General features: G+C 53.7%; 1 protein-coding gene across 1 annotated transcript in view; it reads right to left on the bottom strand.

Annotated features, from left to right (window-relative positions):
- CACNA2D2 (calcium voltage-gated channel auxiliary subunit alpha2delta 2) overlaps nt 1-23,468 on the bottom strand; it is a 211,669-nt gene that overhangs the window by 43,719 nt on the left and 144,482 nt on the right. Inside the window, exons 21-25 of the mRNA XM_075573647.1 lie at nt 23,375-23,446; nt 23,041-23,102; nt 17,279-17,355; nt 8,382-8,402; nt 91-151 (exon numbers count right to left, since the gene is read on the bottom strand). Coding sequence (XP_075429762.1) covers nt 91-151; nt 8,382-8,402; nt 17,279-17,355; nt 23,041-23,102; nt 23,375-23,446 — 293 coding nt within the window. The remainder of the gene's footprint in view (nt 1-90; nt 152-8,381; nt 8,403-17,278; nt 17,356-23,040; nt 23,103-23,374; nt 23,447-23,468) is intronic.

Genomic DNA, 23,468 nt, shown 5'->3' with positions numbered 1-23,468 from the left:
GAGGAGCGGGGGAGGGAGGGTCAGGGAGGAGCGGGGGAGGGATGGTAAGAGAGGAGCGGGGGGGGGGGGGAGGGTCACATGATCAGTTACCTCGGAGCAACAAAAACTCGGCCCTCGGACTCAAAATTGTTGGGCAGCAGGGACTCAAAATCTGCAACAGAGAAGCAAAATTATCCAGCTAGTGAGGGCACAGGAGAGGCACAGCGGCCCGAGTGTGGGGGCACAGCGGCCCGAGTGTGGGGGGCACAGGAGAGGCACAGCGGCCCGAGTGTGGGGGGCACAGCGGCCCGAGTGTGGGGGGCACAGGAGAGGCACAGCGGCCCGAGTGTGGGGGGCACAGCGGCCCGAGTGTGGGGGGCACAGCGGCCCGAGTGTGGGGGGCACAGGAGAGGCACAGCGGCCCGAGTGTGGGGGGGCACAGCGGCCCGAGTGTGGGGGGCACAGCGGCCCGAGTGTGGGGGGCACAGCGGCCCGAGTGTGGGGGGCACAGCGGCCCGAGTGTGGGGGAGACAGCAGCCAGAGTATGGGGGGCACAGCATCCCGAGTGTGGGGGAGACAGCAGCCAGAGTATGGGGGGCACAGGAGGGGCACAGCGGCCCGAGTGTGGGGGAGACAGCAGCCCGAGTGTGGGGCGCACAGCGGCCCGAGTGTGGGGGGCACAGCGGCCCGAGTGTGGGGGGCACAGCGGCCCGAGTGTGGGGGGCACAGGTGGGGAACAGTGGCCCGAGTGTGGGGGGCACAGCGGCCCGAGTGTGGGGGGCACAGCGGCCCGAGTGTGGGGGGGCACAGCGGCCCGAGTGTGGGGGGGCACAGCGGCCCGAGTGTGGGGGGCACAGGTGGGGAACAGCGGCCCGAGTGTGGGGGGCACAGCGGCCCGAGTGTGGGGCGCACAGCGGCCCGAGTGTGGGGGGCACAGCGGCCCGAGTGTGGGGGGCACAGCGGCCCGAGTGTGGGGGGCACAGCGGCCCGAGTGTGGGGGGCACAGCGGCCCGAGTATGGGGGGCACAGCATCCGAGTGTGGGGGAGACAGCAGCCCGAGTGTGGGGGGCACAGGAGGGGCACAGCGGCCCGAGTGTGGGGGAGACAGCAGCCCGAGTGTGGGGGGCACAGGTGGGGCACAGCGGCCCGAGTGTGGGGGAGACAGCAGCCCGAGTGTGGGGGGAACAGTGGCCCGAGTGTGGGGGGCACAGGTGGGGTACAGCGGCCCGACTGTGGGGGGCAAAGCAGTTCGAGTGTTGGGGGCACAGGGGGGAGACAGCAGCCCGAGTGTGGGGGAGACAGCAGCCCGAGTGTGGGGGGCACCGGAGGGTGCACTGCGGCCCGAGTGTGGGGGGCACACAGGGTGGGTGCGGCCCCTGTGTGAGGGGCACATGAGGGTGGAGAGTAGTGCCTGTATGGGAGTACATGTGTGGGGGAGGGGGGAGCAGAGCGGCCTCTGTGTAAAGGGCACATGGGGGGGGGGGGAGCGGCCCCTGTATGGTTTAACATGGGGGGAGTGTCCCGTGTGGGGGATAGAGCGGCCCGTGTGGGGGAGGGGGGAATGAGTGTCCCCTGTGTGGAGGGCACATAGGAGGGGAGAGTGGCTCCTGTGTAGGGGGTACAGGGCACATGGGGGGGGGGGAAGCGGCCCCTGTATGTGGGGCGGAGAGGCCTTGGTGTGGGGGACCATGGGTAGGGGGGGGGAGTGGAGTCACTCCCACAAACAGCTATCATGTCTTTTGTCAGACTTGGTTTCTTGTATATGTATTAATATAAGCTGTATATTCACATATACACTCATGTATATACACACACCGTCCTATATCTGTGTGTGTGTATATATATAAATATGGAAATGGTACAGAAATAGCTCTTGTTAGATCAGAAGAAGAAGATTTTGGACACAGTAAGACACACATGCTCAGCTTTATGTGGAAACACTCAACTAAACAATTCAGGGTTAATAGAAAGTATCGTGTTCAGGCATCAACACAGCCAGACAGGGCCCCAGGCCAAGCACCCGCGGCTCACCAGACAGGAGGCACAGTGCATTGTGGGGGACAGGACGTGCTGAGCAGTGGGAAGGGGGTGCGCAGCGTTGGTACACACACCGTGCCCTGCGTAAGGTGACCTCTGAGGTTGTCAGGTGGGGGGAGGAGGGCCGGAAGCAGAATATAATCTGCTGGGAGAGGCTTCAAAATGCTGCGCCCAGCGCCATCTCACCGGGTCCCGTCTGTGTCACTGCTACGCCCAGCGCCATCTCACCGGGTCCCGTCTGTGTCACTGCTACGCCCAGCGCCATCTCACCGGGTCCCGTCTGTGTCACTGCTACGCCCAGCGCCATCACACCGGGTCCTGTCTGTGTCACTGCTACACCCAGCGCCATCTCACTGGGTCCTGCCTGTCACTACTACACCCAGCGCCATCTCACCGGGTCTTGTCTGTGTCACTGCTACGCCCAGTGCCATCTCACCGGGTCCAGTCTGTGTCACTGCTACACCCAGCGCCATCTCACCGGGTCTTGTCTGTGTCACTGCTACGCCCAGCGCCATCTCACCGGGTCTTGTCTGTGTCACTGCTACGCCCAGCGCCATCTCACCGGGTTCCGTCTGTGTCACTGCTACGCCCAGCGCCATCTCACCGGGTCCCGTCTGTGTCACTGCTACGCCCAGCGCCATCTCACCGGGTCCCGTCTGTGTCACTGCTACGCCCAGCGCCATCTCACCGGGTCTCATCTGTGTCACTGCTACGCCCAGCGCCATCACACCGGGTCTCGTCTGTGTCACTGCTACGCCCAGCGCCATCTCACCGGGTCCTGTCTGTGTCCCTAATACGCCCAGCGCCATCTCACCGTGTCCTGTCTGTGTCACTGCTACACCCAGCGCCATCTCACCGGGTCCTGTCTGTGTCCCTAATACGCCCAGCGCCATCTCACCGTGTCCTGTCTGTGTCACTGCTACACCCAGCGCAATCTCACCGGGTCCTGTCTGTGTCCCTAATACGCCCAGCGCCATCTCACCGTGTCCTGTCTGTGTCACTGCTACACCCAGCGCAATCTCACCGGGTCCCATCTGTGTCACTGCTACACCCAGCGCCATCTCACCGGGTCCCGTCTGTGTCACTGCTACGCCCAGCGCCATCACACCGGGTCCCGTCTGTGTCACTGCTACGCCCAGCGCCATCTCACCGGGTCTCGTCTGTGTCACTGCTACGCCCAGCGCCATCTCACCGGGTCCCGTCTGTGTCACTGCTACGCCCAGCGCCATCACACCGGGTCTCGTCTGTGTCACTGCTACGCCCAGCGCCATCTCACCGGGTCTCGTCTGTGTCACTGCTACGCCCAGCGCCATCTCACCGGGTCCCGTCTGTGTCACTGCTACGCCCAGCGCCATCACACCGGGTCCCGTCTGTGTCACTGCTACGCCCAGCGCCATCTCACCGGGTCTCGTCTGTGTCACTGCTACGCCCAGCGCCATCTCACCGGGTCCCGTCTGTGTCACTGCTACACCCAGCGCCATCTCATCGGGTCCCATCTGTGTCACTGCTACACCCAGCGCCATCTCACCGGGTCCCGTCTGTGTCACTGCTACACCCAGCGCCATCTCACCGGGTCCCGTCTGTGTCACTGCTACACCCAGCGCCATCTCACCGGGTCCCATCTGTGTCACTGCTACACCCAGTGCCATCTCACCGGGTCCTGTCTGTGTCACTGCTACGCCCAGCGCCATCTCACCGGGTCCCGTCTGTGTCACTGCTACACCAAGCGCCATCTCACCGGGTCCTGTCTGTGTCACTGCTACGTCCAGCGCCATCTCACCGGGTCCTGTCTGTGTCACTGCTACGCCCAGCGCCATCTCACCGTGTCCTGTCTGTGTCACTGCTACACCCAGCGCCATCTCACCGGGTCCCGTCTGTGTCACTGCTACACCCAGCGCCATCTCACCGGGTCCCGTCTGTGTCACTGCTACACCCAGCGCCATCACACCGGGTCCTGTCTGTGTCACTCCTACACCCAGCGCCATCTCACCGGGTCCCGTCTGTGTCACTGCTACACCCAGCGCCATCTCACCGGGTCCTGTCTGTGTCACTGCTACGCCCAGCGCCATCTCACCGGGTCCCGTCTGTGTCACTGCTACGCCCAGCGCCATCTCACCGGGTCCTGTCTGTGTCACTGCTACACCCAGCGCCATCTCACCGGGTCCTGTCTGTGTCACTGCTACACACAGCGCCATCTCACCGGGTCCTGTCTGTGTCACTGCTACGCCCAGCGCCATCTCACCGGGTCTTGTCTGTGTCACTGCTATGCCCAGCGCCATCTCACCGGGTCCCGTCTGTGTCACTGCTACGCCCAGCGCCATCTCACCGGGTCCTGTCTGTGTCACTGCTACGCCCAGCGTCATCTCACCGGGTCCCGTCTGTGTCACTGCTACGCCCAGCGCCATCTCACCGGGTCCTGTCTGTGTCACTGCTACACCCAGCGCCATCTCACCGGGTCCTGTCTGTGTCACTCCTACACCCAGCGCCATCTCACCGGGTCCTGTCTGTGTCACTGCTACGCCCAGCGCCATCTCACCGGGTCCCGTCTGTGTCACTGCTACACCCAGCGCCATCTCACCGGGTCCTGTCTGTGTCACTGCTATGCCCAGCGCCATCTCACCGGGTCCCGTCTGTCACGGCTACGCACAGCGCCATCTCACCGGGTCCCGTCTGTGTCACTGCTACGCCCAGCGCCATCTCACCGGGTCCTGTCTGTGTCACTGCTACACCCAGCGCCATCTCACTGGGTCCTGCCTGTCACTACTACACCCAGCGCCATCTCACCGGGTCTTGTCTGTGTCACTGCTACGCCCAGCGCCATCTCACCGGGTCCAGTCTGTGTCACTGCTACGCCCAGCGCCATCTCACCGGGTCTTGTCTGTGTCACTGCTACGCCCAGCGCCATCTCACCGGGTCCCGTCTGTGTCACTGCTACGCCCAGCGCCATCTCACCGGGTCCCGTCTGTGTCACTGCTACGCCCAGCGCCATCTCACCGGGTCCCACCTGTGTCACTGCTACACCCAGCGCCATCTCACCGGGTCCCGTCTGTGTCATTGCTACGCCCAGCGCCATCTCACTGTGTCCTGTCTGTGTCACTGCTACGCCCAGCGCCATCTCACCGGGTCCTGTCTGTCACTGCTACGCCCAGCGCCATCTCACCGGATCCTGTCTGTGTCACTGCTACGCCCAGCGCCATCACACCGGGTCCTGTCTGTGTCACTGCTACACCCAGCGCCATCTCACCGGGTCCCGTCTGTGTCACTGCTACGCCCAGCGCCATCTCACCAAGTCCCGTCTGTGTCACTGCTACGCCCAGCGCTATCTCACCGGGTCCTGTCTGTGTCACTGCTACGCCCAGCGCCATCTCACCAAGTCCCGTCTGTGTCACTGCTACGCCCAGCGCTATCTCACCGGGTCCTGTCTGTGTCACTGCTACACCCAGCGCCATCTCACCGGGTCCTGTCTGTGTCACTGCTACGCCCAGCGTCATCACACCGGGTCCTCCCTGTGTCACTGCTACGCCCAGCGCCATCTCACCGGGTCCTGTCTGTGTCACTGCTACACCCAGCGTCATCTCACCGGGTCCCGTCTGTGTCACTGCTACGCCCAGCGCCATCTCACCGTGTCCTGTCTGTGTCACTGCTACACCCAGCGCCATCTCACCGGGTCCCGTCTGTATCACTGCTACGCCCAGCGCCATCTCACCGGGTCCTGTCTGTGTCACTGCTACGCCCAGCGCCATCTCACCGGGTACTGTCTGTGTCACTGCAACGCCCAGCACCATCTCACTGGGTCCTGTCTGTGTCACTAGAACACACAGCATCATCACACCGGGTCTCGTCTGTGTCACTGCTACGCCCAGCGCCATATCACCGGGTCTCATCTGTGTCACTGCTACACCCAGAGCCATCTCACCGAGTCCCGTCTGTGTCACTGCTACGCCCAGCGCCATCTCACCGGGTCCCGTCTGTGTCACTGCTACACCCAGCGCCATCTCACCGAGTCCCGTCTGTGTCACTGCTACACCCAGCGTCATCTCACCGGGTCCCGTCTGTGTCACTGCTACACCCAGTGCCATCTCACCGGGTCCCATCTGTCACTGCTGCACCCAGCGCCATCTCACCGGGTCTCGTCTATGTCACTGCTACACCCAGCGCCATCTCACCGGGTCCTGTCTGTGTCACTGCTACGCCCAGCGCCATCTCACCGGGTCCCGTCTGTGTCACTGCTACACCCAGCGCCATCTCACCGGGTCCCGTCTGTCACTGTTACACCCAGCGCCATCTCACCGGGTCCTGTCTGTGTCACTGCTACACCCAGCGCCATCTCACCGGGTCCTGTCTGTGTCACTGCTACGCCCAGCGCCATCTCACCGTGTCCTGTCTGTGTCACTGCTACATCCAGCGCCATCTCACCGTGTCCTGTCTGTGTCACTGCTACATCCAGCGCCATCTCACCGTGTCCTGTCTGTGTCACTGCTACACCCAGCGCCATCTCACCGTGTCCTGTCTGTGTCACTGCTACACCCAGCACCATCTCACCGGGTCCTGTCTGTGTCACTGCTACGCCCAGCGCCATCTCACCGTGTCCTGTCTGTGTCACTGCTACGCCCAGCGCCATCTCACCGGGTCCCACCTGTGTCACTGCTACACCCAGCGCCATCTCACCGTGTCCTGTCTGTGTCACTGCTACACCCAGCGCCATCTCACCGGGTCCTGTCTGTGTCACTGCTACGCCCAGCGCCATCTCACTGGGTGACAGACACGGGCAGAGGAAGGAGTTTCGGGACACAAATGTTAGAATTGGATGCGTCACACTCGCTGATCTGTGGTGGGATGCAACAAAGAGGAGTTTGACCTCCAAGTGACATCCCGGGACCTGCTGCACCCCACGATTACCACCCACAATGCACTGGGGCGCACAGCTGTGAGTGAGCCGGGAACACTCGATTGGTCGGACTGTTACTTTGTGATAGGACGGTCAACGTGGGGGAGGGACAAGCAATGACAGGAGGGGGGTACAGGACAGGGTTCCATCAGCATCGCAGGGTCACTGGGAGTCAGACACAGAAGCTGCAGAGGTCAGTGCTGGGCCTACACCATTCCACCCCCCCCCACTAACTCACTACCGATCCCCCCACCACCTCCCACTAACTCACTACCGACCCCCCCACCACCACGAGCCCCCCACACTGCCTGCACTGACGCAGCACCACCCCCTACCAGCTTGTGTTGTGAGGAGGAGGAGGAGGAGGAGGAGGAGGAAAGGAGAGGACATGACAGCATCAGTTACAAATACTCATTCATGGCTACTACAGACTGGTCACCCCATTATTGGCAGCTCGGCCGTGAGGGTGGGGGGGAAAGGGGGAAGGCAGCAGAGGGAGGGGGGAAGAGGCAGCAGGGGGGGAAAGGCAGCTGGGGTGGGGAGGGGGGTGGGGAGAGGCAGCAGAGGAAGGGGGGAGAGGCAGCTGGGTTGGGGAGAGGCAGCTGGGGTGGGGAGAGGCAGCAGAGGGATGGGGAGGGAGGCAGCATGGGGAGGGGAGGGGGAGAGAGGCAGCAGAGGGAGGGGGGAGAGAGGCAGCAGCAGGAGGACGGGAGGGGGGGAGAGGCAGCAGGGGGATGGAGGGGGAGAGAGGCAGCAGGAGGAGGGGAGGGGGGAGAGAGGCAGCAGGAGGAGGGGAGGGGGAGAGAGGCAGCAGGAGGGGAGGGGGGAGAGAGTCAGCAGGGGGAGGGGGGAGAGAGTCAGCAGGGGGAGGGGGGAGAGGCAGCAGGGGGAGGGGGAGAGAGGCAGCAGGGGGAGGGGGGGAGAGAGGCAGCAGGGGGAGGGGCAGCAGGGGGAGGGGGGAGAGAGGCAGCAGGGGGAGGGGGGAGAGAGGCAGCAGGGGGAGGGGGGAGAGGGGCAGCTGGCAGGGAGCATTTGGGGGGGAATAGGGAGAAGAAGCTGGGGGGGGGGTTAATTACAGGTCTGCTTTAACCCCTTAATTACCAGAGGGGCCTGCAATGCATCTATGCTCATACACACACATGTATATATATATATATATATATATATATAGTAATATATATATACTGCTTCTGCTGGCTCCTCTGGGGGTTGATCATTGTATAGGGTACCAGAGAGGGGAGGGAAAGATAAGATGGGAGGATGGAAGGAGAAAAGGGAGCAGGGACAAAGGAAGGTTCCCACCCGGCTGCCACATTAGTGCCACGTAAGGGGTCTTCGGGGGGTGACAGAGGAACACAAACATGGGGAGGTGTGGGAGGTTCCGTGAGGTGGTAATAGGTATTACGGGCAGGGTGACGGGCAGGCAGGCGGGGGGGGGGGAATCAGGGGCGGGGGGCTATTGCTGGATTATACTTGCCCTTTTTTTTCTTGTTTGGAACTGTGAAAATCCACCAGAGAGCCAGAAAAACAACGCAAAAGAAAAAGAACAGAAAGAAGGAGGAACGGGTGGAGAGGGGGAGGCGTTACAAACAATATTTTATTCAAGGGCTGATTGAATAAAAATATTGTATCTCATAATCGTACTGAAACCAAACGGAATAGAAAAATAAACATTTGCAAGAAACACCATGAAACTGAAACAGAAGCAATGAGGAGGGGGAGAGAGGAGGGAGAGAGAAAAGGAGAGGGGGAGAGAGAGGGGGGAGAGGACAAAGAGAGGGAGGGAGAGAGAAAAGAGAGGACTAGAGTCAGAGAAGAGAGGGGGAGAGAAGAGAGAGGGGGGAGAGAGGAGAGAGAGGGGGAGACAAAGAGAGGGAGGGAGAGAGAAAAGAGGACAGAGTCAGAGAAGAGAGGGGGAGAGAAGAGAGAGGGGGAATGGCAGAGAAGAGAGAGGGGGAGAGAGAGAGGGGGAGACAAAGAGAGGGAGGGAGAGAGAAAAGAGGACAGAGTCAGAGAAGAGAGGGGGAGAGAAGAGAGGGGGGAAAGGGAGAGAAGAGAGAGGGGGGAAAGGGAGAGAGAGGGATAGATAGAGAAGAGGGAGAGGGGGAGATGGGAGAGAAAAGAGGAAGAGAGACAGAAGAGGGAGAGATAGATGGGGTGAGAAGACAAAGAGAGGAAGGGGGAGGGAGAAAAGAGAGGGGAAGATGGAGAAGAGAGTGAGAGAAGTGAGTGGAAAGTAGAGAAGAGGGAAGAGATGGGAGAGAAGAGAGTGAGAGGGGTGGGGGAGAGGAAAGAAAAAAATGAAAAAGAATGGGATTACGGAATGGAGGAGAGAGAGAAAAGAGAGACGAGACAGGATGTTTAAAAAAAGAAGGGCTGCATAAAAGAAAGGAGGAAGAGATAGATAATAGATAGGTACACATACAGATACAGTTAGATATAGACAGATAGGTACACATACAGATACTGTAGTTACACAGACGGATAGATAGTTACACAGACGGATAGATAGTTACACAGACGGATAGATAGTTACACAGACGGATAGATAGTTACACAGACGGATAGATAGTTACACAGACGGATAGATAGTTACACAGACGGATACTGTAGTTACACAGACGGATAGATAGTTACACAGACAGATAGTTACACAGCCAGATAGATACACAGATAGATAAATACACAGATAGATAGATAGATAGATAGATAGATAGATAGATAGATAGATAGATAGATAGATAGATAGATAGATAGATAGATAGATAGATAGATAGATACCCAGACAGATACTGTAGTTTAACAGATAGATAGTTACACAGACAGATAGATAGATAGATGGATAGATAGACAGATAGATAGTTACACAGATAGATAGATAGATAGATAGATAGATAGATAGATAGATAGATAGATAGATACACAGACAGATACTGTAGTTTAACAGATAGATAGATAGTTACACAGACAGATAGATAGATAGATAGATAGATAGATAGATAGATAGATAGATAGATAGATAGATAGATAGATACACAGATATATATATAGATAGACAGACAGACAGACAGACAGACAGACAGACAGACAGACAGACAGATAGATGTGAGGATTGTCCGTCGGTCCCGCCCCCATGACTACCAGGCTGAGGGACACCGCACGCCCCGCGCTTAGGCTCTGCCCAGTGACGCGTCCCGTGATGAAGCGCCTAACGTGCGCCGCTCTGCCAGGCTGGGGGACATCGCACGGACCTCGCTCAGGCTTCACCCTCTTGACGTCACGGGTGATGCGCACCGCACGCAAGCTACGCGCAGGCGCCGCGCTACCTTGGGCCCACGAGGGGTTAATTGCATCAGCAATTATTCCACACCTGCACTTCTCCCCGCCCCTGTTTACCAGTGGACTGAATATGTCTAGGGGCGGTTCTTGTTCATTACCCTGCAGCTGTGTGCTGCCCTACCATTGGCTGCCTTGGCCTAGTGTTCGCCTCAAACACCGTGCTGCCCTGTTGCTGTCGTGTCTTGCTTATCCTGTTCCTGTTTTGACCTTGACTTGTATCTGGACCTCCGCCTCTCTAACCCTTGACCTCAGCATGCATTTGGACTGCTACCTTCTATACCCCTCGACCCCGGCACCGCATAACGACTATCCAATCTCTCCAATCCAAGACCACGGCAAGCACCTCGACCATTCTGACTTCTCCTACCCTGACCCAGCTACACGACTACCACTCTGCACCCCGGACGTGGCTGCCCAGTTGTAGGTCGGTTGTTATCAACATCCCCACCTCAGCCTCGCGGTCCCGTCTTGTTTGTGGTGAGTTACAGTATGCTCAGCCCCACAAACATGGACCCCGCTGAGGTGGGTCGAGTCTTGAACCCACACTCGACATGTTTAAAACGGTGGAGGAATTTCTTGATCAGAACAGTCAGTGGATGGAGCAACTCCAACGGACAGTGCAAATAATGACTAATCAGGCACCATGTATCCCTACTGATCCTCTCCCATCAGTGGTGTCTGCCCCAGCAGCCAGGCCTATAAACGCAGCCTCCGAACCCCGAATCCCCACACCCAACCGCTACGGCGGCGATCCGCCTGGTTGTCGCGGGTTCCTGAATCAATGTGATATCCAGTTCGAATTGATGCCATCTCGCTTTCTTTCCCAGCGGTCTAAGTGGCCTATATCATATCGCTGCTAGTGGACGACACCTTGGCCTGGGCCTCACCCATCTGGTAACAAAAGCCGGACCTCACGGGCGACATAGTCTGCTTCATCATGGAATTCCGCAGAATATTCCGACACACCCGGGCGCAAGGTAACAGCTGCTTCATCTTTGTATCATATGTCCCAAGGCAACCGAACCGTGGCCCGGTATGTGGTGGAATTTTTCGGATCATAGCGGCTGAGACCAGCTGGAACGATCAGGCATTGACAGCGGCATTCTGGCAAGGCCTCTCAGAGAATCTTAAAGATGAACTCGCTGCACAGGAACGTCCCGCGAAGCTTGAGGAGCTCATCGGACTATGCATTCGAGTGGACTAAAGGCTACAGGAGAGAAGAGCCGAGAGAACTCAACGCAAGCCAGGTACGCAGTCTCCCCACAACTCCTACGGAGGGTTCCCCAAACCTCCAGGAACCCATGCAGCTCGCAGACAAATTGTCGTTTGGAGAGAAACAGCGCAGACGTGATGCCGGACTTGGCCTATATTGCGGTAATGCTGGGCACCAGGCACTAGCCTGTCCCTACAAGCCGGGAAGCGCCAAATCTCAATTGCAGACCGGGAGGACCTCACTGGGAACTATGTCTGCTTCTTTCCAAACTGTCCCCTTTCAACTGCAGACCAGAGAGGACCACACCGAGTCAATCCAGTTAGATGTCATTCATACACCTACCGTGGACGTCAGTCTGGGACTTCCGTGGCTTCAGCGGCATAACCCTCAGATTGACTAGACAGAGGCGCAATCGCTACTATGGGGCCCCTACTGCTCCCAGAATTGCTCCTTACCATCCAAAACCATATGCGGGACCTCTGTACCTGAACAGGTAACCTCTCTTGTGAGTTGCCACCACACCGGTCATTCGATTGTGCCATCGACCTATTACCCGGTTCCTACCTTTTATCTCCTCCAGAGACCAAAGCCATGAAGGAGTACATCCAGGAGAATCTTCAGAGAGGATTTATTCGGAAATCCTCGTCCCCGGCAGGTGCAAGGTTTTTCTTCGTGAAGAACAAGGATGGGTCTCTCAGACAGTGTATAGACTATAGGGTGCTTAATAAAATTACCATCAAGAATCGGTCCCCTTTACCCTTTATTACAGAACTTTTTGACAGGCTACAAGGTTCCACCATTTTCACCAAATTGGACTTACGGGGAGCTTACAACCTGGTAATAATTCGACAGGGAGATGAGTGGAAGACGGCCTTTAATACTCGGGATGGCCATTACGAGTATCTGGTCATGCCTTTCGGCCATTGTAACGCTCCCGCAGTCTTCCAAGATTTTGTCAATTAAGTTTCGAGGGATCTCCTCGACCAATACGTCATTGTGTATTTGGATGACATCTTAATCTTCTCCAAAACCATACATCACCATCCTGGCCATGTCAAACAGGTATTCCAACATCCCAGGGAAAATCGCCTCTTCGCAAAATTAGAGAAGTGTCACTTTCACCAGACCACAACATCTTTCCTACGCTATATCATCTACGACATCGGCCTAGCAATGGACCCTGCCAAAGCAGTATTGGATTGGCCTCTGCCCACAATCCTGAAAGCCATAGAAAGGCTCCTGGGATTCGCCAACTACTATCGTAGGTTCATTCAGAACTTTTCCTCTGTGGTGGCCCCCATTACGGCCTTAAAGCAGAAAGGTGCCGACACGGCGCTGTGGTCTCCTGACGCCATCCACGCTTTCGAAAAATTGAAAAATGCCTTTGTCTCAGCTCCGGTGCTCGTGCACCCCGATCCAGGACTAACCTTTACCCTGGTGGTAGGTGCTTCTGATGCCGGGGCAGTGTTATCCCAAAGAAAATCTCCACAAGCTAAGTTGCACACTTGTGCCTTCTTTTCTAAAAAATTCTCGTCCGCCGAACAAAACTACGATGTAGGAGAAGCACTAGACATATACAAAACTGCCAAAAAAACTCTGACGCGTTTCGTCCTGTAACTAGAACTTTGTCAAAGTCGAAACGCGTCAGAGTTTTTGTGGTAGTTTTGTATATGTCTAGTGCACATTAAAAGTTACCTTTTTAACCTATCAGTTGTGCTTTTTCATTACCCACACGGACGGCAGTGAACCGCCATACTTTCCTCTTCTCCTCTGACTTCTCCAGGCTGGAGCACACTGACACCGCACAGACATCAGATCCTGGATTGCAGCGTTGGATCAACGATATCTACGAGTAAAGTTTCGTGAGTAATACGCCCTCAGGGGCTCTTGGGCTGTGCATTGGACGCCAGGATTTGTGAGGGTAGTGGTGGAGTGTACTATATATTGTGTGTCTTCTATTGACCCCTGCTCCTTACCACATTCCAGCCCCCTTCCTGAGGATTAAGACTTTATTGCACATACGGAGCCCTCTTTATATGCTTATACCTAAAGTGGATTTGAACTGTTGCAAGATTGATACACTCATCGTTCATTATTACAGTGCCTTCGTGTGTGATTTCAGAGCACCGGTTCTGGAGTTCATTCTCCATTCCACAAAAACTACGATGTAGGCAATCGTGAACTGTTAGCGATCAAAATGGCTTTGGAGGAATGGAGGCATTTACTCGAGGTTACCGAAATTCCGGTTACCATTCTCACTGATCATAAGAACCTTCTCTATATTGAAGGCGCTCGCCGCTTGTGGTCGTGACAAGCAAGATGGTCTCTTTTCTTCTCTCGCTTCAATTTCGTTATTTCTTATCTACCCGGTTCTAAAAACGTGAAGGCAGGCGCTCTTTCCCATCAATTCCTAGAAGACGACAAGTCCGAGGATCAAGAGGAAACCATACTCCCTCATTCATGCAACATCTCCACCAATACTTTTGATTCCTTGGAAGACATTGTACTAAGCCAGTCCGATGTTCCAGAAGGTCTTCAAGTCCCAGAGGGACCTCTCTTCACCGCACCATATCATAGAAAGGTACTGGAATGGGGGCATTCTTCTAAAAGCTCTGGACACTAAAAGAACCATCGATCTCCTGGAACGTACTTTTGGTGGCCAGGCATGCGCAAGGACATAAAGGGATTTATCTCTACATGTCCCAACTGTGCCCAGAACAAGACGCCCCGTAACAGACCTCCTGGCTTGCTACAACCGCTCCCAATCCCAGATCGCCCATGGACTCACCTCTCCATGGACTTCATCGTGGAACTACCAGTGTCCAAAGGTCGGAACACCATTCTGGTGGTGGTCGATCACTTTTCTAAGCATGCCCACTTCATACCCCTCAAGGGTCTACCCAAGCTCTCAAATTGTCCGAAATATTTATTACGGAGGTGTTCCGTCTACATGGGGTCCCCCAGGTCATTGTGTCAGAAAGAGGCTCCCAATTTATCTCAAAGTTTTGGCGGGCCTTCTGCAAGCAACTACGGATCTTGCTGCACTTTTCTTCTGGCTATCACCCTCAGACCAATGGTCAAACAGAGCGAACAAATCAATCACTTGAACAGATCCTCCGATGCTTCATCTCGGATACCCAAGACAACTGGACAGATCTTTTGCCTTGGGCCGCGTTTTCTCACAACAATCTGCGCAACGAGTCAACCCAAGATTCACCCTTTTTCACCAACTTTGGCTTTCACCCCTCAGCTCTCCTCACTGCAGGAACCGGATCCGGGGGGTACCGGCAGCATATAATAGGATCCTGCTTCTTCAAGAGTCCTGGGCCAAGATTCAGGAGAATCTCAAAAAGGCAGTTTCTCTACAGAAAAAACAGGCTGACCAACATCGTCGTGAGACACCTACGTACGATCCGGGACAGAAGGTTTGGTTGTCCACAAACAACATTCGGTTGAAGGTCCCCACAACTAAATTAGCACCAAGGTACACTGGACCATTTCCCGTGATCGAGAAAGAAAATCCGGTGGCATACCGGCTTCGGTTGCCAGCCTCGATGAAAATCCCTTCTGTGTTCCGTACATCACTTCTCAAGCCCTTCATACAGGACCCTCAGTCTCCAACTTCGGTGCCCCCGCCTGAGCCCCTCTTGGTTGAGGGACAACAGAAGTACGAGGTACAAACCCTCTTGGACTCCAGGTTCTCCCGTGGGAAGATCCAGTTCATTGGAAGGGCTTCGGCCCCGAAGAACGTTCTTGTGTTCCTAAGGACCAACTTCACGCCCCTAGGCTTATTCGGGCCTTTCATCATAGGTTTCCTTTCAAGCCATCCCTGGGACGCCCGGAGGTTGTCCCTGAATGGGGGGGGGTACTGTGAGGATTGTATGTCAGTCCTTCCCCCGTGATGCACCCTGTGACGGGACAGGTGACGCACGCCGCACTACCAGGCTGAGGGACACCGCACGCCCCCGCGCTTAGGCTCTGCCCCGTGACGCGTCCCGTGATGAAGCGCCTAACGTGCCGCCGCTCTGCCAGGCTGGGGGACACCGCATGGACCTCGCTCAGACTTCGCCCTCGTGACGTCACAGGTGAGGCGCACCGCACGCATGCTACGCGCAGGCGCCGTGCTACCTTGGGCACACGAGGGGTTAATTGCATCAGCAATTATTCCACCCCTGCACCTCTCCCCGCCCCTGTTTACCAGTGGACTGAATATGTCTAGGGGCGGTTCTTGTTCATTACCCTGCAGCTGTGTGCTGCCCTACCATTGGCTGCCTGTCCTTTAAATGCTCAGTCAGCCCTGCTGCAAACTGGCTGAGCACAAACCTCTGTTTGTGTACTAGTGTTTGCCTCAAACACCCTGCTGCCTTGTTGCTGTCTTGTCTTGCTTATCCTGTTCCGGATTTGACCTCGGCTGGTATCTGGACCTCCGCCTCTCTGACCCTTGACCTCGGCGTGCATTTGGACTTCTACCTTCTATACCCCTGGACCCGCGGCACCGCATAAACGACTATCCGATCTCTCCAATCCTAGACCACAGCAAGTACCTCAAACATTCTGACCTCTCCTACCCTGACCCAGCTACACGACACCACTCTGCACTCGTTGTACACAACTGGCTGCTCGGTTGTAGGTCACCAACATCCCCACCTCAGCCTCGCGGTCCCAGTTTGTTTGTGGTGAGCACTCGTTACAATAGACAGAAAGATAGATAGTTACACAGATAGATAGTTACACAGATAGATAGTTACACAGATAGATAGTTACAAGATAGATAGATAGATAGATAGATAGATAGATAGATAGATAGATAGATAGATAGATAGATAGATAGATAGTACACAGATAGATAGATACGCAGATAGTTACACAGATAGATAGTTACACAGATAGATAGTTACACAGATAGATAGATACACAGATAGTTACACAGAAAGATAAGATAGATAGATAGATAGATAGATAGATAGATAGATAGATAGATAGATAGATAGATAGATAGATAGATAGATAGTCACACAGATAGACAGACAGACAGATACAGTAGATAGATAAAGAGATAAAGAGATGGAAAGTGTGAGGAAGGAAGAGAATTCTCAGAGGATAAAGAAGGAAACGGACAGAGGAAGAGATAGAGAACAGAGAGAGACACAGAGGAGAGAGAGAGAGAGACAGGGAGGGGAAGGAGGGAGGGGGGGAGGGAAGGAGAGGGAGGGGGAGAGGGAGGGAGGGGGGGAGGAAGGAGAGGGAAGGAGACGGAGGGATAGGGAAGGAGAGATAGGGAAGGAGAGGGAGGGATAGGGAAGGAGAGGGAGGGATAGGGAAGGAGATGGAGGGATAGGGAAGGAGGGAGGGAGGAGAGGACAGGAAGGGAGGGGGGAGGACAGGGAGGGAGGGGAGGAGGAGGGAGAGAGAGGGAAGGAATGAGGAAGTAGAGAGATAAAGAGACAAAAAAGGAGAGGGGATCAGGAAGAGAGATGAGGAAAAATAGGTCTTGCAGGTGAGAGGCAGAGAGAGCCTGATCAGAGAGGGACAGATAAGTGACAGTGATAAAAAGGAGAAGAGGAAGACAGAGAAGCAACAGCTGATCCAAAGATTAATCTGATGAGAATCAACTAAAAGACATTAATAATGATTCAGATGGAAGGAGAAGTCTCATGCAGATTTCCCAGGCGCTGAGTGTCTGCGAGGCTGTGACCGGCTCTACATGCAGCGCTAACATCTGCCTCGCCCCCGCTGAGACCCCCGCAAGAGTCGGCGGCCAGTGAGAGCTTGGGGTACAGGGGAAGGGCAGTCAGGTTACACACAGGCAGAGGGGAACTTACACTGCACCTGCAGGATCTGATCACTCAGATTAGCACGGAGGTAATACGAACTGTACTGGGGTAACACCACACCCAAGCTGCACGGAGAGGAATAGAGGAGGAAGAGAGGGAGAGGAGAGAGAGAGAGGGAGAGGGGGGAAGGGGTGAAGGAGAGAGGGGAAGGGGGAGGGAGAGAGAGAGAGAGAGAGGGAGAGGGGGGAAGGGGTGAAGGAGAGGAGTGGGAAGGGGTTGGGAGAGAGGGGAAGGGGGAGGGAGAGCGGGGAAGGGGGAGGGAGAGAGAGAGAAAGGGAGAGAGAGAGAGAGAAAGGGGGGGGAGAGAGCAAGAGAGAGAAAGGGGGGGAGAGAGAGAGAGAAAGAAAGGGGGGGAGAGCGCAAGAGAGGGCAGGGGGAAAGAGAGGGGGGGAGATAGATGAGATGGGGGAGAGGTGGGTGGGAGAAGGGATGAGAGAGGAGGGGGAAGAGAAATAGAGGGGAGAGAGAGGGGAAGGGGGAGGGTGGGGAGGCGGGGGGATAGGGTGGGGGGGGTTAGAGAGGGGAAGAAAGGGGGAGGAGAGAGATAGGGGATGGGGGAGAGTGGGAAGAGAGAAGGGGAAGGGGAGAGTGGGGGGGGAGAGAGAGGGAAGGGGGAGAGGGAGGGGTAGAGATAGAGGAGAAAGATAGAGGGGGAGAGAGGGGGATAGGGAAGAGAGAGGGGGATAGGGAAGAGAGAGGGGGATAGGGAAGAGAGAGGGGGATAGGGAAGAGAGAGGGGGAGGTGGGATGGGGAGAGAGGGGAGGGAGTGAGAGGGGAAGGGAGGGAGACGGGAGAGAGAGGGGAGGGGGGACAGAGAAGGGATGGGGAAAGAGGGAGGAGAGAGAGAAGGGGGGAGAGGGAAGGGGCAGAGAGAGGGGAGAAAGAGAGGCGGGAGAGAGAGGTGAGGGAGAAGGCAAAAGAGAGGGAAAGGAGAGAAAGAGGGGTTGACGGAGAGAAAGAGAGGGGATGCAGGAAGAGAAAGAGAAGGAAGGAGAAAAGAGAAAGGAGGGAGGGGAGGAGAGAAAGAGGATGGAAGAAGAAAAAAATGGTGAGAGATAAATAGTAGGGAGGGAGAGAAAGAAAGGGGAGGGGAAAAGAAAGAAAGGGAGGGAGAGGGTGATAGGAGGAGAAAGGGGGGATGAAAGAGAGAGGGGAGGGAGATAAAAAGACAGAGAGAGGAGGGGGAGAAAGAGAGAGAGAGAGGAGGGGGAGAGAGAGAGGAGGGAGAGAGAGAGAGAGGAGGGGGAGAGAGGAGGGGGAGAGAGAGAGAGAGAGAGAGAGGAGAGAGGGGAGGGGGAGAGAGAGAGGAGGGAGAGAGAGAGGAGGGAGAGAGAGAGAGAGAGGAGGGAGAGAGATACAGAAAACGATTGAGATACAGATATAAGAAGAGAGTGAGGAGAAAGGAAAAAGTTATTATCCTCAGGAGCCTTCTCCTGTACATCTGTGTAATATATATATATATATATATATATATATATATTACAGCTCTGTGTGTGTCGGTTTGTATATCTGTAGGTATCTATAAGTGTGCGTGTGCGTGTGCGTGTGCGCAGCGGTGCTGGACGAGATGTTGCAGTACAGTTGAATGGGAATATGACACGCAGAGGAATAAAGATTGGGGGATTTACGTTGAGATTACGCAGTGCGTCACCAGGTCCCTAATATACTCTGTGCAGGACGTGAAGACCAAGGGAGCAAAACGCAGCGTCCAGCATGGGTACCGAGTACCAACTCCCAACTATAGCCATGATCTCCCAACTCATTTCCCTGTATATGGTTTATTTTAACCCCCTCCTTGCCCCTCTCGCTTGTCCTTCCGGACAATACGTTGTACGAACATATGACCTAATGCAGTGCCCCCCCCTGCCCCGGGAATTTCGCTCCGGTTTCCTCTTCTTCACATCTCACACAGGGGAGGGGGGGGGGGGGGTATATATTAGGCCCTTGGTGAACCCATTGTGTAATCTAAGGCAGGGGTCCCCATGCACCACCAACAGGTCAGGTTTTCAGGGTATCCTACTTCAGCACTGATGGCTCAATCAGTCCCTGCTTCAGTACAGGTGGCTCAGTCTCAGCTTCACGACACGTGGCTCAATCAGTCCCTTCTGATTGAGTCAACTGTGCTGAAGCTGGGTATCCTGAAAACCTGACCTGTTGGGGGATCATAAGGACTTGAATTGAGCTCCCCTGATCTAAGGGACTGAAACGTTAAAGTCCTGAGTGCTGTCTTTTCATCCCAATATATATATATAATACGTTACCATCCGAGGACTGATATACACATCCCCTTGAAAAAGACCCCTCTGTGGGGTCGAAACGTTGGCTATCTGTGATGCTGTTTAAGCCAATATAACCTTTTGTCATCTTCCTACTGTGTGCCGTCCCTACTTTATCAGTCCTCGGATGGTAACATATATTCTATTTATTTTTAAGGGACAAGCACCAGGCCATATTATTATCTTTACTAGGAGTGCTGATTCTTACATATACATATATATATAATAAAATATATATATCTATATATACACACACATATATATATACTGTCACGTGAAAAAGAAAGTACACACTCTTTGAATTCTATGGTGTTACATATCAGGACATAATAACAATCATCTGTTCCTTAGCAGGTCTTAAAATTAGGTAAATACAACCTCAGATGAACAACAACACATGACATATTACACCGTGTCATGATTTATTTAACAAAAATAAAGCCAAAATGGAGAAGCTATGTCTGAAAAACTAAGTACACCCTTACTGCTTCCATAGTAATTAAGATGCTAAGTAGCAGACAGGTGCTGCTAATCAAATGCCCTTGATTAATTGATCATCACCAAGTGTGACCACCTCTATTAAAGCCGAAGTTTTAGCAGTTTGCTGGTCAGGCGCATTCAGGTGTGTGTTAACACAATGCCAAGGATGAAAGACATCAGCAATGATCTTAGAGAAGCAATTGTTGCTGCCCATCAATCTGGGAAGGGTTATAAGGCCATTTCCAAACAATTTAAAGTCCATCATTCTAAAGTGAGAAAGATTATTCAAAAGTGGAAAACATTCAAGATAGTTGCCAATCTTCCCAGGAGTGGACGTCCCAACAAATTCACCCCAAGGTCAGACCGTGCAATGCTCAGAGAAATTGCAAAAAAAACAAGAGTTACATCTCAGACTCTACAGGCCTCAGTTAGCATGTTAAATGTTAATGTTCATGACAGTACAATTAGAAAAAGACTGAACAAGTATGGTTTATTTGGAAGGGCTGCCAGGAGAAAGCCTCTTCTCTCTAAAAAGAACATGGCAGCACGGCTTAGGTGTGCAAAGTTGCATCTGAACAAACCACAAGACTTCTGGAACAATGTCCTTTGGACAGACGAGACCAAAGTGGAGATGTTTGGCCATAGTGCACAGCGCCATGTTTGGCGAAATCCAAACACAGCATATCAGCACAAACACCTCATACCAACTGTCAAGCACGGTGGTGGAGGGGTGATGATTTGGGCTTGTTTTTGCAGCCACAGGACCTGGGAACCTTGCAGTCATTGAGTCGACTATGAACTCCTCTGTATACCAAAGTATTCTAGAGGCAAATGTGAGGCCATCTGTCCGACAGCTAAAGCTTGGCCGAAATTGGGTCATGCAACAGGACAATGATCCCAAGCACACCAGCAAATCTACAACAGAATGGCTGAAAAACAAAATAATCAAGGTGTTGCAATGGCCCAGTCAAAGTCCAGACCTCAACCCGATTGAAATGCTGTGGCAGGACCTTTAGAGAGCTGTGCATAAACAAATGCCCGCAAACCTCAATGAACTGAAGCAACGTTGTAAAGAAGAGTCGGACAAAATTCCTCCACAACGATGTGAGAGATTGATAAAGTCATACAGAAAACGATTACTTCAAGTTATTGCTGCTACAAGTGGTTCTACAAGCTATTGAATCATAAGGTGTACTTAGTTTTTCAGACAGAGCTTCTCCATTTTGGCTTTATTTTTGTTAAATAAATCATGACACGGTGTAATATGTCATGTGTTGTTGTTCATCTGAGGTTGTATTTACCTAATTTTAAGACATGCTAAGGAACAGATGATTGTTATTATGTCCTGATATGTAAAACCATAGAATTCAAAGAGGGTGTACTTTCTTTTTCACACAAGTGTATATATATATATATATATATATATATACTGTGTTCGACAAACCTATACATTTGCTCGCCCCGGGCGAGTGGATTTAACCCCCGGGCGAGTAAATATTGGCCCAAGCAGCACACGTTTGGTACTAGGTGGCGAGTAGATTTTTTGGTGATTTGTCAACCACTGTATATATATATATATACATAGGTATCAGTACATCTCTGTGTCTGTCTATCTATCAGTAGGGAGCCCTGTGAGAAGCAGCTTGATTTTTCTAGGCCCAGTATAAACACACAGTGGGGTCTATGCAGTAAGTGGCGAGAAGGCTGGATTAGCCATTTTTTTTGCGAGATTGGACATATGGTATGCAGTTGATGGCGGAATGTGTGCGAGATTACAGAAACACGGCACATGCTATTGTTGCCGGAAATAAAGCGCCGTGCGGGTGGCGAGAATGGCTATTTCGCCATATTAAGCACAACTCTGAATGCAGTAGATGCCGAGTAAGATCTCGGCGGTGCTCTTAGCGACAAAAGCGACAAAAAGCTGCGCCAATCCAAGAAGGCACCAACAACCAGCCGAGAGCCGAACATTTCAGCTGCTAGTGAAATTGCTGTGGCATTCTAGTGTTGCTGTTGCCAGCGCAGCTTGACTCGTATTACATGTCATTCTGAACTTCTTACATGTGTTGTTTAGTGGTTCTGCACAGGGATTAACTAAAGTGCTTGTACTGATTGGGCACTTTGCATGGAAACTCCAATCTACTTTAAGGGAACTTTCTGCGCATAAGTGGCTATTGATCACAACTACAGGTAAATTATTTTAGGTCAAACTTTTGATGTGTGATTAAAAATAATTATATTATTCTTAACCCCATATTGCAGTGGAGGGCATACCGATACATTACGTCATCCGCCACTTGCTGCATGAACGCAAAGCGCTGCGCCATGTTCGCGCAACATGTGGAACTCACCATTTTACTCACAATCGCCATTTACAGCATTTAGCGGCAAATACCCGGCAAAAAAAGGAGATCTAATTGCGCTGGCGGCAGACACATCTCGCAACTTACTGCATAGGCCCCAGTATGTCTGCAGCACAGATACTACTGCTAATATTTCTAATACTACGACTAATACTACCAGTACTAACTCTAATTACACTCACAATAATAATCAGGATATTGGGTGATGCACAGACATGAGCAAAATAACTTACACCTGATATTTTAGAGATCTTCCCCCCCCCTACCCGACCAGACCCCTGCTCCCCCTGATTCTCCTCCCTGTTTCTCCCCCTCCTGACACCCCCCTATGTCCCCAGCTATGCAAGACTTTCACACTTTCTCCCCCATTGCGGGGCCAGGACACTGCTGGCTTTATTCTGTCCCTCTGAACCCTTCATGGGTCTGTGTGAGTGACCCTTAAGTGGTGACGTGTCAGTGCTTGTGAGGTGACATAGGTAGTGTCTGTCCCCTGCCTGTGTCACTCGATGTGACGCAGAACAGGGGCGCTGTAATCTCATCTCCCCAGCAGGTGGCAGTGACACACCGCTCAGAGTGGGAGCAGTGCATTGTGGGAATGTGGCTCGGTGCGGCCCGGAGTGTCACACTCACCTGTAGTTCGTGCTTTTTATTGGGGCCCACGTGTAGGTTCTTCCAGCCTCGTCAATGTATCTCTGCGGTGGGAAAAGATACAGTACACAAGTCACCGGCACTGCACACGCATCACATGTAACACCCACGCATCTCACATAACGTACACACGTATCTCACCACGTAATACATACGTTACACGTCACACACACACCTGCATCTCCTGTGACCTCATACGCATCTCCATTTATTCACACGCCTCTCACATGACACGGATCTCACATGACACACGCATCTCACATGACACACGCATCTCACATGACACACGCATTTCACATGACACACGCATCTTTACCTCGTCTAGCGATTTTACCAACGTGCGGATAAATGTCTGACCCTCTAACCCGTCAATCATACTCCTGCGGATCTGAGAAGAGAAAGAGAGATAA

This window comes from Ascaphus truei, chromosome 17 (assembly GCF_040206685.1).
Source record: "Ascaphus truei isolate aAscTru1 chromosome 17, aAscTru1.hap1, whole genome shotgun sequence".
NCBI classification, from domain to species: Eukaryota; Metazoa; Chordata; class Amphibia; order Anura; family Ascaphidae; genus Ascaphus; species Ascaphus truei.
This window is presented reverse-complemented; position numbering and strand designations above follow the sequence as displayed.